Here is a 12,648-nt window from a genome sequence, read left to right on the forward strand (position 1 = left end):
TGTTTTAGTTTTTAAAAAGAAAACTTGCATATCAATTACAGTATATTATAGTCTCTTAATCAAAAAAAACCCCACATAAATGCATTGTAATATCAATTACATAAATGCAGATACGACTGAAGATTTTTATAATCAAATGATGTTGTCCATTAAATCCTGTGGGCCTGGTGGTCCCTCCACCTCTTCCGATCCTGCGCTCCTTCCTTGAGTATAATCAAATCTCTCTCATAAGGGAATATTTTTATCTACTTAACCTATTCATCTTCTTGGTTCACCGTCATTAACCGTTTTATTGTTAGAGTCGCCTGTGGCAAGAAGGCAGCAGATGAATTTTTTAAAAAAGAACCATTTGTATACGTTGGCAATTCATCCTTAGGACCCAAAGCGGTTCTTCCATCTGTGAAAACAAAATTCCTTTTTTGCCCATTTCAAATCTCCCAAAAGTTCAAGAGCATGAAGGCCAAATATTTGGACCAACACTGCCACGTCTGGGAATACAGGAACTTTCCCACCATTGTTTGGGATTTGTTTATAACTCCAATATTTCTTTAATACGATCCGTTTGCTTCTCTTTAATCGGTAGCAGCTGCTCCGGTGGGATGGACACCCTCCTTCCAACCCAACGCAGGGGATCCTGAAATGAAATGGGTTCCTTCCAAATAGAGAACCGTTGCTGCGATAAATGTATTTGAGACCCCTGTGGCTCTTTCTACTTACCTTTGGCATTTTGCTAGAGAGGTGTTTTTTTTAAATTCTATTTTTGTTCACTGGCTCTCGACCTCTTCCGCTCCCTTTCTCCGTCTCCTGCGTCTCTCCTTCTTGGATGGAGTTCTGTTTCCAGCTGGCTGAGCTACGGAAAACCCATCTGCAGCCCTTGGAGAGATTCTGCCTCTGCCGAGAGAGACTCCTCCTTCCTTCCTGCCCTCGGAGGCAGCTCACGTATCTCCACATGCCTCACCAGCATCTCCAGGTGAGGAGACCTACGATGCCCCGGGCGGTCTCCTCTCTCCAGCCGCCTCTTGGTGGGCACGAACATGTCACAGGCTGCCGAGGTTTGCACCTTCCTGCTTCTTGGGATCGCCCTGGGATTCTTCAGGATGCCAGGTAGGGCGGCGCACCCCACAATTTGGAGGCACCTGCAGGGTGTGTGTGTGTGCTCGACAAAAGGGGTTGTGCGAAGGGCAGGCTTTATCCGCTCCGCATCACAATCCTTGTTGTGGCATTCGTGGGGCTCTCTCGATGGATGTTCTGGCTCACGGGGGTCCTTGAGATCCAACCTCTCTGGACTTTCAGATCCTGACGGAACAAGAATAATAGAGTTGGGGGGATCTTCGTCCGTCCCTCAAGGGTGGCAGGTGGGACCCCTCAGTTCAGGGCCTCTGAGCTCCATGTTTCCAGCGAGACACGGCGAGGCGCCTCTTAGCATCTCCATGGCAAGGCGGCTCGTCCGAGCAGCCTTTGGGAAGGGCCATCCGCTAAATTGCAATTCAATCGGCCCCGGAGAGGATAAGCAGGGCCAGTAATTGGAATTGGTGTGTCTTGATCTGTAAGCGAACCTTACAAGATGTCACCAGAAGTCCCCGAACAGCGGAAACAAGACACCTGTCATTAAACTTTCAAGCCAAGGGGTGGCTCTGCATTTGGCAGATTGGACCAAGGAGGAGGTGGGTGCCGGAGGCAGAGAGGGAAGGGGCCAGGCAGTTACCAGGGAGGCTGTGGTGAAGAGCAGTGGACTTGTCAGCACCTCTTCATTGAGTAATTAGGAAAGAAGACCACGAGACTCCATAGGTAGAAATCAAGTGTACTTTTACTAATTATAAATGATTAGAAGCGTAGCGAAGCGAAGACTGATTATTTAGGCGCGAAAGCGATTGATATATAGAATAACCCATTCCCTTCCCCTTGGCATCCCAGTTACAGTCCAATCATAATTCTCCCAAGTGTCAGGTGTGAGATAACTTCGAAAGGCATCACCAAGATGGAATGTCGGTGCCGTTAGTCCTGGCGGGAAACACCCACGCATGCGTAGTCCGACAGGCAGCAGAACTCCAGAATCTTCCTCCAGCACAATTAGTAACCCCTCCCAAACACCATGCCCCCCCCTCCCTGTTTCATGGCAGCCGAAGCAGCAGCAAAGCAGAGGCTGACAGGACTCTGGGTTTAAATCTGACTCCTCTTGAGGGGGCTCCTCCTACGCCCTTGGTGTGGCCTCAACATGTAGATGTGTCGTCCCATCATCCGTGCCTGCAGGATGGCCGAATAACGAAGTATCCGCAGGGGAGCTTCCAAGCTCAAGAACGAATCAACTGGGCTGCAGGAGCCACGAAGAGCCCCTTTCTGCGGGCTCCCTTCTTTGATCTTTCGTTGGTTTTACGGGTCCAGGGATCCTCGTGGGCAACCAATGGAACATGAGCCAGCTGTGTGGGTGCTGGAGCTGCCCGGAAAGCCAATGCAGGCCCAGCCTTCATCAACCGAGGGACGGCGTCAGGATCAAGAGAGGCGAAAGTCTTGCTCTGCACTGCACCAGTGGGGCCACGCTGGGAATCCCACCTCCAGTTCCGGTCCCCACCATCCTCAGAAGAATGCAGAGAACAGCAACGGTCGATGGGCTGGAGGCGAAATAGTCGCGATGGACGGTGGAGGGAGGTAGCCGTATCAAGCTCATCGGAGAGAAGGATCAGGGGGTGACATGATAGCAGTCTTCCAATTTTTTTTTTTTTTTAACAGAACTTTTTTTTATTTTTCTTTAAAAAAAACACACAAATATGTCATCATTTGTCAATCATTAAAACATTGAAGTACAATTTTTTTTTGTGTACCCCTCCCTCCCTCCACCCCCCCACCCCCCCTCCTCCTTCCCCCCCCCCCCGACTTCCCAGAACCCGTACACGGTATAGAATTTTAACTAACACAGTCTAAAATCTATTGAGAAAAAAGAAATAAAGAAATTAATGACATTCTAGATTGACCTTAGCTTCTTCTTACTGAACTAACTTTAAACAATTTAAATCATTTCTGATCTTAAGCATAGGCTAACTGGAATTTCTTAGTCCCGTATTTATTTTGTATATAGTCAATCCATTTTTTCCAGTCTCGTTTATATCTCTCATTTGAATGATCTTTGAGATATGCCGATATTTTAGCCATTTCAGCTAAGTTTGTTACTTTCAATGTCCATTCTTGAATTGTAGGCAAGTCTTCCTTCTTCCAATATTGCGCCACCAACAGTCTTGCTGCAGTTATCAGGTGCAGAGTCAAATTGGTCTCTACCACTGTAAAGTCAGTACATATACCTAGTAAAAATAACTGAGGACTAAACTTTATCCTTCTTTTAAAAACATTTTGCATGACCCACCATATTTTTATCCAAAATGCTTTAACCTTTTGGCAGGTCCACCATATATGATAATATGTAGCATCGAGAGAACCACATCTCCAACATTTAGGCTGTACATTCGGATACATAGAAGCCAACTTTTTAGGATCTAAATGCCATCTATAGAACATCTTGTAAAAATTTTCTCTCAGATTTTGAGCTTGTGTAAATTTCACATTTCTTACCCAGATTCTTTCCCATGTATCCAACATTATTGGTTCCTCAATATTTTGAGCCCATTTTATCATACAATCTTTAACTAATTCTGTTTCCGAATCCATCTGTATCAATACATTATATATCCTCTTTATATGCATTAAGCTTTGATCTCTTATTTGTTTAAACAAATTATCCTCAACTTGAATAAAACCACAGTCTTCCAATATTTGAGGGGCTGCCACAGAGAGGAGGGGGGCTCAATCTATTCTCCAAAGCCCCCAAAGGCAGGAGAAGAAGAAGCAATGGGTGGAAACTAATCAAGGAGGGAAGCAACCTGGAACTCAGGAGGGATTTCCTGATAGAACAATCTGTCCGTCGAAAGAAAGAAAGAAAGAAAGAAAGAAAGAAAGAGGGAGGGAGGGAGGGAGGGAGGGAAGGAAGGAAGGAAGGAAGGAAGGAAGGGAGAGAGAGAGAGAAAGAAAGAAAGAAAGAAAGAAAGAAAGAAAGAAAGAAAGAAAGAGAAAGAAGAAAGAAAGAAGGAAGGAAGAAAGAAAGAAAGAAAGAAAGAAGAGAGAGGGAGGGAGGGAGGGAGGGAAGGAAGGAAGGAAGGAAGAAAGGAAGAGGAAGGAAGAGAGAGAGAGAGAAAGAAAGAAAGAAAGAAAGAAAGAAAGAAAGAAAGAAGAAAGAAAGAAAGAAAGAAAGAAAGAAAGAAAGAAAGAAAGAAAGAAAGAAAAAGAAAGAAAGAAAGAAAGAAAAAAGAAAAAGAAAGAAAGAAAGAAGAAAGAAAGAAAGAAAGAAAGAAAGAAAGGAAAGAAAGAGAGAAAGAGAGAGAGAGAAAGAAAGAAAGAAAGAAAGAAAGAAAGAAAGAAAAAAAGAAAAAAAGAAAGAAAGAAAAGAGAGAGAGAGAAAGAGAAAGAAGAAAGAAAGAAAGAAAGAAAGAAAGAAAGAAAGAAAGAAGAAAGAAAGAAAGACAGACAGACAGAAAGAAGAAGGAAGGAAGGAAGAAAGAAAGAAAGAAAGAAAGAAAGAAAGAAAGAAAGAAAGAAAGAAAGAAAGAGGGAGGGAGGGAGGGAAAGAAAGAAAGAAAGAAAGAAAGAAAGAAAGAAAGAAAGAAAGAAAGAAAGAAAGAAAGAAAGAAAGAGGGAGGGAGGGAGGGAAGGAAGGAAGAAAGAAAGAAAGAAAGAAAGAAAGAAAGAAAGACAGACAGAAAGAAGAAGGAAGGAAGGAAGGAAGAAAGAAAGAAAGAAAGAAAGAAAGAGGGAGGGAGGGAGGGAAGGAAGGAAGGAAGGAAGGAAGAAAGAAAGAAAGAAAGAAAGAAAGAAAGAAAGAAAGAAAGAAAGAAGAAAGAAAGAAAGAAAGAGGGAGGGAGGGAGGGAAGAAAGAAAGAAAAGAAAGAAAGAAAGAAGAAAGAAAGAAAGAAAGAGAAAGAAAGAAAGAAAGAAAGAAAGAAAGAAAGAAAGAAAGAAAGAAAGAAAGACCTCCGAAGGTTGTGGCTGCTCCAGCAGTGGAGTTTCAAGAAAATGGGTTTTCAAGAAAAGTCTGGACAACGTTTGTCCGGGATGATATAAGGTCTCCTGCCTTGAGCAGGGGGTTGGACTAGAGGACCTCCAGGTCCCTTCCAAGGCTAGGATTCTATGAGTCCCTGCGCCAGGCTTAGTCTAAGAGCACCCGTCTCTTTCAGGGCAGGAGAGGGAGGGGAGAAATAGCTTCTGGGGCTCCTACAACCTAAATTCAAGCGAGAGCAACAGCCTGGCCTTGTGCCAAGCCCGATTCGCAACTCCTGAGTTAAAGCCCTGAATCCATTTCCCTGCCCATCTTCAGCCAGCCTTGCAACACTGTGAATTTTCCATGTGAGCATTAATCCACCCAGAGCCCTCCTTTCATGCGATGTCAGTTCGGTTTAATTAGAGTCCTCCATTTGGCAGAGGGAGCGCTGGCCCAGGGCCAAGGATCCGAGTCCCCGTGAAGAAGAGAGACGCTGAGCAGATGGCCAGCTCCTGGCACCGGTGCCTGGACCCGAATCCACCTGCGCTCAGAGAATGGACTTACCTGGGAGGGGTGAGGCTGGCCAGCAAGTGACCTTCTCCAGACCTCCCTTCTACTCACCCCCGGTCTGCTCCCAAAGGTTTCTCCAACCCTGAACCGAAAAGCAGGAACTGCTTCATTAACAGAGGGACGGAATCGAGATCACGTGAAATATTAATAATGCTTTATAAGGCCTTGGGAAGGCCACACGTGGAATATTTGCATCCAGATTTGGTCACCACGATATAAAAAAGATGTGGAGACTCTGGAAAGAGCCCCGAGAAGAGCAACAAAGAGGATTGGGGGACTGGAGGCTAAAACATATATGAAGAACAAAGAAAAAAAGAAAATTAAAACATATAAAGAACAGTTGCAGGAAATGCGTATATCTAGTTTGATGAAAAGAAGAACTAAAGGTGACAAGATAGCTGTAAGCCGCCCAGAGTTATCCTATGGTAAGATGGGTAGCTAATAGATAGATAGATAGATAGATAGATAGATAGATAGATAGATAATAGATAGATAGATAGATAGATAGATAGAGATAGATAGATAGATAGATAGATAGATAGATAGATAGATAGATAGATAGATAGATAGATGTGCAGCAGCTCTGCCAAAAAAGCCAACACAGTTAAACAGAGGGATAGAATCAAGATTGCGTGAAGGATTAATACCACTTTATAAGGCCTTGGGAAGGCCGCACTTGGAATCCTGCATTCAGTTTTGGTTGCCACGATGTAGAAAAGATGTGGAGACTCTAGAAAGAGTGCAGAGAAGAGCAAGAAAGAGGATTAGGGGACTGGAGGCTAAAACATAGGAAGAACGGTTGCAGGAACTGGGTATGTCTAGTTTAATAGAAAGAAGGACCAGGGGAGACATGATAGCAGTCTTCCAATATCTCAGGGGTTGCCACAAAGAAGAGGGAGTCAAGCTATTCTCCAAGGCACCTGAAGGCAGGACCAGAAGCAATGGGTGGAAACTAATCAAGGAGAGAAGCAACTTAGAAATGAGAAGAAATTTCCTGACAGTTAGAACAATTAATCAGTGGAACAGAAGTTGCCTTCAGAAGTTCTGAATGTTCCAACACTGGAAGTCTTTAAGAAGATGCTGGATAGCCATTTGTCTGAAACAGTATAGGGTTTCCTTCCTAGGCAGGGGGTTGGACTAGAAGACCTCCAAGGTCCCTTCCAACTCTGCTATTGTATTGTAAAGATAGATGATAGATAGATAGATAGATAGATAGATAGATAGATAGATAGATAGATAGATAGATAGATAGATAGATAGATAGATAGATATAGAGGGGAGATCCATCTATTCTCCAAAGCACCAGAAGGCAGGACAAGAAAACAATGGATGGAAACTAACTAACCTGGATTTAAGGAGAAATTTCCCGGCAGAAAGGACAATTAACCAGTAGAACGAGCACTGGAGGTTTTCAAAAGCAGACTGGATAACCATGTGATCAGGATGGTATAAGATGGCCCCCTGCCTTGAGTAAGGGGTGGGACTAGAAGACCTCCAAGGCCCTATAGCCATTGGAATTCCAGAAGCATCGGAAGACCCATCCTTTCTCCCATAGCCTCTGTCGTCAGCTCTCAGCCCTCCCAACTTACTCAACCATCTAAACCCTGGTGCACTTCAAAAGCTAACAGCTTCGTAAGGGGAGACCAGCCGTAAACCATGGATACAGAGAGGGAGGGAGGGGCGCTGTGGCTGTTCTCTTTTGAGGGAGGTTGGGAGAAGGGACCCCGGAAGCCCTCTCTTGGCCCCCCCCTTGGGCTTCCCTTGGCCCTTTCCTGCCTGGTTCCTCCTACCTGGATCTTTTCTCAACAGGCTGCTCAGGAGCTCCGGGCAAGGTGGCCTACCAGCTGCTGCACCGGCTCTTTGCCAATTACTCCAGTGCTTTGCGGCCGGCAGAGGACACAGAGCGAGCACTCAACGTCACCCTTCAGGTCACCCTCTCCCAGATCATAGACATGGTAAGGGCGGAGGGGTGTCGGGGTTCCAAAGAGCATCCGAAAGTAAAACAGAGTCCGAGGCAAAGGATTCCTCAAAGTCCCAATTTAATTAAGAGAGCCACGTTGGCACATCTGGGAAAACCTGAATCTGAAAGCTTCCTGGTTTCCCCCACCCAGTTGAAAGTCCAAGATCTTGCCCCACCCACCCACCCACAAGCCCATCCCAGGGTCCAATCTCCCACTGCCACGCTGGCAGCTTCCACCCATCCAGTTCCGGCCAGGTGCAGAGACAAAGGATGACCTTGGCTTTCTAAGAAGAATGTTGTTATGGCTACCTATCATCTAACACAGTGGTCTCCAAACTTGGCAGCTTTAAGACCTGTGGACTTCAACTCCCAGAGTTCCTACTCCCAGAGTTCCTCAGCCAGCTTTTCTGGCTGAGGAACTCTGGGAGTTGAAGTCCACAGGTCTTAAAGTTGCCAAGGTTGGAGACCACTGATCTAACATATCATCTCCGTACAATCCTCCCTCCCATTTTCCCACCATAGAAGATGCATAGTGGAATAACAGAAAGTGTCTGAGACCCAAAAGGAGAGATGGCTGCAGGCCTGAAGGAGGGTTGGGTGGAATGCCCCAATTTCAAGATTGGGGCCTGGTGAGAATCGGGGATACGGTAGTCCTTGACTCACGTTCCACCCTTGCACCCCAGATTTCTGTTGCTAAGCGAGGCAGCTGTTAAGGGAGGTTTCGCCCCATTGTATGACCTTTCTTGCCACCTTGTTAAGTGAATCACTGCAGTTGTTAAGTTAGTAACCTGGTTGTTAAGTGAATCTGCCTTTTCCCATCGGCTTTGCTTGCCAGAAGGTCACCAAAGGGCATTAACACCAAACCTCAACTTGTTTACTTGAAAATTTAAAAGTGCAAGAATACCCCACTCCTCCAAAAAAGGGAATAAAAGGGGATCACGTCACACAACCCGTCATAAATATGAGCCAGTTGCCAAGCCTCCAAATTGTGACTACGTGACCAGGGGGGGGGGAGGGGGGGCTGCTGCAACCGGTCGTGTGAAAAACAGCCGTAAGTCATTTTTTTTCACTGCCCCTGTAACTTTGAATGGTTGCTAAACGAACTATTTTACTTCAAGGACCACCTGTAGAAGTTGTTATCTCTCCATCTTCTTCTGGGTCTGCCTCGTGTGCTTCGATTTTTCCCCCATCTTTTTGTGTAGGCCTTATACCAGCGGTCCCCAAACTTAGCAGCTTTAAGACTTGTGGACTTCAACTCCCAGAATTCCACAGCCAGCTGGCTGTGGAATTCTGGGAGTTGAAGTCCACAAGTCTTAAAGCTGCCAAGTTTGAAGTCCTCTGATCTAAGTGGAGAGATTGCAGAGGAAGGGATTACAAGAGAGTAAATTATGCTGGCTATGGAATTCTGGGAGTTGAAGTCCACAACTCTTAAAGCTGCCAAGTTTGAAGTCCTCTGATGTAAGTGGAGAGATTGCAGAGGAAGGGATTACAAGAGAGTAAATTATGCTGGCTGTGGAATTCTGGGAGTTGAAGTCCACAAGTCTTAAAGCTGCCAACTTTGAAGACCTCTGCCTTATACTATGCTATGGAATCCCAAGACTATCCTTATTCTGTTCTTCTACAGGTCTTGGTCCCTCTTCAGAGCGACCTGCCACATCCCAGGACCTGCCCCCTTTCTCCGGGGGTGGGGTGGGGGTGAGGGGGCAGCCTCTAATTTTTCCCTTCCGTCCCAAGGATGAGAGGAACCAAAATCTTGACCGCTTACCTGTGGATCCGGCAGGTGTGGGTGGATGCTTACCTAAGCTGGGACAAGGAAGACTACGGTGGCATTGACAGCATCCAGATCCCCAGCAGCTACGTGTGGGAACCTGACATCGTACTTTACAACAAGTAGGAGGACGGGGGCAGAGGCGCGGGAGGGGGTTCCCTATGGAGGAGGAGGAGGAGGAGGAGGAGGAGGAGGAGGAGGTGGAGGAGGAGGAGGAGGAAGAGAGGGAGGAGGAGGAGGAAGAGGAGGAGGAGGAGGAGGAGGTGGAGGAGGAGGAGGAAGAGGAGGAGGAGGAGGAGGAGTAGGAAGAGGAGGAGGAAGAGGAGGAGAGGAGGGGAGGAAGAGGAGGAGGAAGAGGAAGGAGGAGGAGGAGGAGAGAGGAGGAAGGAGGAGGGAGAGGAGGAAAGAGGAGGAGGAGGAGGAAGAGGAGGAGGAGGGTGGAGGAGGGAGGTGGAGGAGGAGAAAGAGGAGGAAGAGGAGGAAGAGGAGGAAGAGGAGGAAGGAGGAGGTGGGGAGGAGGAGGAGGAAGAGAGGAGGAGGAGGAGGAAGAAGGAAGAGGAGGAGGGAGGAGGTGGGAGGAGGAGGAGGAAGAGGAGGAGGAGGAGGAGGAGGAGGAAGAGGAGGAGGAAGAGGAGGAAGAGGAGGAAGAGGAGGAGGAGGAGGAAGAGGAGGAGAGGAGGAAGGGAGAGGAGGAGGAGGAGGAGGAAGGAGGAGTGGCCTGGAGAAGGACAGAGGTGCTGTGAGGGTGCCTCCAAGTCTGGGTTCTGGGTTAGGGTCTGAAGTTCCCCCTGAGCCTTGGGGGTCCTCTGATGCCAGACTGGGCAGAAGGAGGCCCATGGTCTCCCAACGGACACAGGGCGCGATACAGAATTACACTTTTATTTGGTACCAAGATAGAAGGACCCCCGGTTTGAAAAGCTCACCAAGGGCCAAGATTAAAATCTTACAGCAGTTTTTACAGCTAAGGGATGTCACATTCAACCCTTTGCCCTTCCCCTAATAATGCATAACAGATAATATTGGTTGATTATTTAGATTTCAGCCCCCCCCCTAAACCCTAACGCCTCTTATGTTCATAGCTCAACGTCACGTCACCTGTTTTTCACCCCAGGCCATCTTGCAAAGTGTGCCAGCTACGTGGGTTTGGGGGGGTTTTCTTATACCCGAGCTATTTCTTGTTCCTAATCTCCTGGGTAGTGGTTTTTAAGGTGCTAACTTTTGTCTCGCTGTTTAATGTGCAGCCCCCCCCCTTCCTAAGAATAAAAAGAGCAAACAGTTTTGTCTGAGGCAGCTCCCCTGTGACCCCCCCCTCCCTCTTCAGGGAGAAGACAGGAAAGGAGCAAAGTTCTTAATTACCAAGGCAAAGAAATGAAGACAAGAGAAAATATTTGTATCAGCATTCCTATTCCTGACCCTCCTGTCCGTTCCTTCCACATACCTGGGTCATGTCTCCTCTGATCCCCAGGGCCTCATCCTGTGCACCCATCCCATCGCCTGATCCTCCAGTCTCTGCCCCACCCCCTCCCACCCTGACCCCTGCCCTCTCCTTGCCTCCCAAGTGCCGACGAGCAGTTCACCGGCTCTATGGAGACCAACGTGGTGATCCGCTGTGACGGGCGGATCAGGTGGGACTCGCCGGCCATCACCAAGAGCTCCTGCAAGGTGGATGTCTCCTATTTCCCCTTCGATGGGCAGCAGTGCCCCCTGACCTTCGGCTCCTGGACCTACAACGGCAACCAGATCGACCTGCTCAGCATGCAGGAGACGGGGACCTGACGGACTTCGTGGAGAACGTGGAGTGGGAAGTTCTGGGGATGCCGGCCAAGAGGAACGTCATCACGTACGGCTGCTGCTCGGAACCCTATCCGGATGTCACCTACATGCTGCTGCTCAGGCGGAGGGCCTCCTTCTACGTCTTCAACCTTCTGCTGCCCTGCATCATGATCTCCTCCTGGCCCCGCTGGGCTTCTACCTTCCGGCAGACTCGGGCGAGAAGGTGTCCCTGGGGGTGACCGTTCTCCTGGCCCTCACCGTCTTCCAACTCCTGGTGGCCGAAAGCATGCCGCCCTCCGAGAACGTGCCCCTGATTGGTGAGTAGAGAGCCAAGGTCCCCCGGTGTAGGTCCTGCCACCGTCCCGTTCCCACACAGGCTGACCTGGATGTCTTTGGGGATCCACATCGTGGTTGTCCCAAAAGTGCTTTTCCAAAAAGGTTAGGCTTTCGTTATGTCTAACGTAATGAAAAGAAGGACTGGGGTGATGTGATAGCCGCGTTCCAATATCTCAGGGGCTGCCCAAAAGAAAAAGGGGTCAACCTCTTCTCCAAGACACCTCCAAGACAAGAAGCAACAGATGGGAACTAATCCAGGAGAGAAGCAACGTGGGACTAAGGAGAAACTTCCCGATAGAACAATTGGACAGTGGAACAGAAGTTGCCTCCAGAAGTTGTGAACGATCCAACACTGGAAGTTTTAAAGAAGAGATTGGACACCCATTTGACTGAAATGGTGTAGGTTTTACCTGCCTGAGCAGGGGGTTGGACTGGAAGACCTCCAAGGTCCCTTCCCACTGTTATTCTGTCAAGGCCACCGGACTTTCTTGGGTTTTATTCCTTGAAAATGGTTCACTTCTCATCCAAGAAGGCTTCTAACACAGTGTTTCTCAACCTTGTCAACTTGAAGATGGGGAAGTGTCTAGGACAGTGTTTCTCAACCTTGGCAACTTGAAGATGTCCGGACTTCAACTCCCAGAATTCCCCAGCCAGCATTCGCTGGCTGGGGAATTCTGGGAGTTGAAGTCCGGACATCTTCAAGTTGTCAAGGTTGAGAAACACTGTTCTAACAGTTAGAACTAAAGAAGCTTCTTGGATCAGAAGCAAAACATTTTCACAGAGAAAGCCAAGAAAGTCCGATGGCCTTTTGGGAAAGCACCTCTGGGTCAACCATGGCCTGGAAATGGAATGGGATTGCTCAGGAGCCTAATGTGACCACAGATGGAGACTGTCTCTTCTGCCCTGGTGGCCAATTGCCTTGATAGACACGGGGTTCGTTCGAGCACATGGCAGCAGCCAAGGGGAATGACCCAGGCCATCTGGGGTGCAGCAATGGTGACACACGGTGGGGATAGGCGTCACCTTTCATGGTGCCACAGGTTCTTTTGTAGAGTGTGCTCCAAAACAACCAAGTCAGCTAACACAACTCCATTTGAAAGCAGAATAAGAGAGTTGCAAGGGACCTTGGCGGTCTTCAATCCCCCACCCAAGGCAGGAAGGAGACTCTAGGCCAGTGGTTCCCAAACTTGGCAACTTTAAGACTTGTGGACTTCAACTCCC

General features: G+C 47.8%; 1 protein-coding gene across 1 annotated transcript; it reads left to right on the forward strand.

Moving 5' to 3' along the window:
* The first annotated feature begins 1,034 nt into the window (after positions 1-1,034).
* On the forward strand, positions 1,035-11,416 carry CHRNA10 (cholinergic receptor nicotinic alpha 10 subunit). Its single transcript, XM_087722009.1, is given in 7 exon segments — positions 1,035-1,104; positions 7,400-7,545; positions 9,285-9,299; positions 9,301-9,440; positions 10,878-11,080; positions 11,083-11,265; positions 11,268-11,416. Coding segments are annotated over 7 exon segments (906 nt in total).
* Positions 11,417-12,648: the final 1,232 nt, after the last annotated feature.

The sequence above is a fragment of the Thamnophis sirtalis genome, unplaced genomic scaffold (genome assembly GCF_051295495.1).
Source record: "Thamnophis sirtalis isolate CommonGarterSnake01/CBP01778 unplaced genomic scaffold, rThaSir2_p1.2 scaffold_8, whole genome shotgun sequence".
Classification (NCBI taxonomy): domain Eukaryota; kingdom Metazoa; phylum Chordata; class Lepidosauria; order Squamata; family Natricidae; genus Thamnophis; species Thamnophis sirtalis.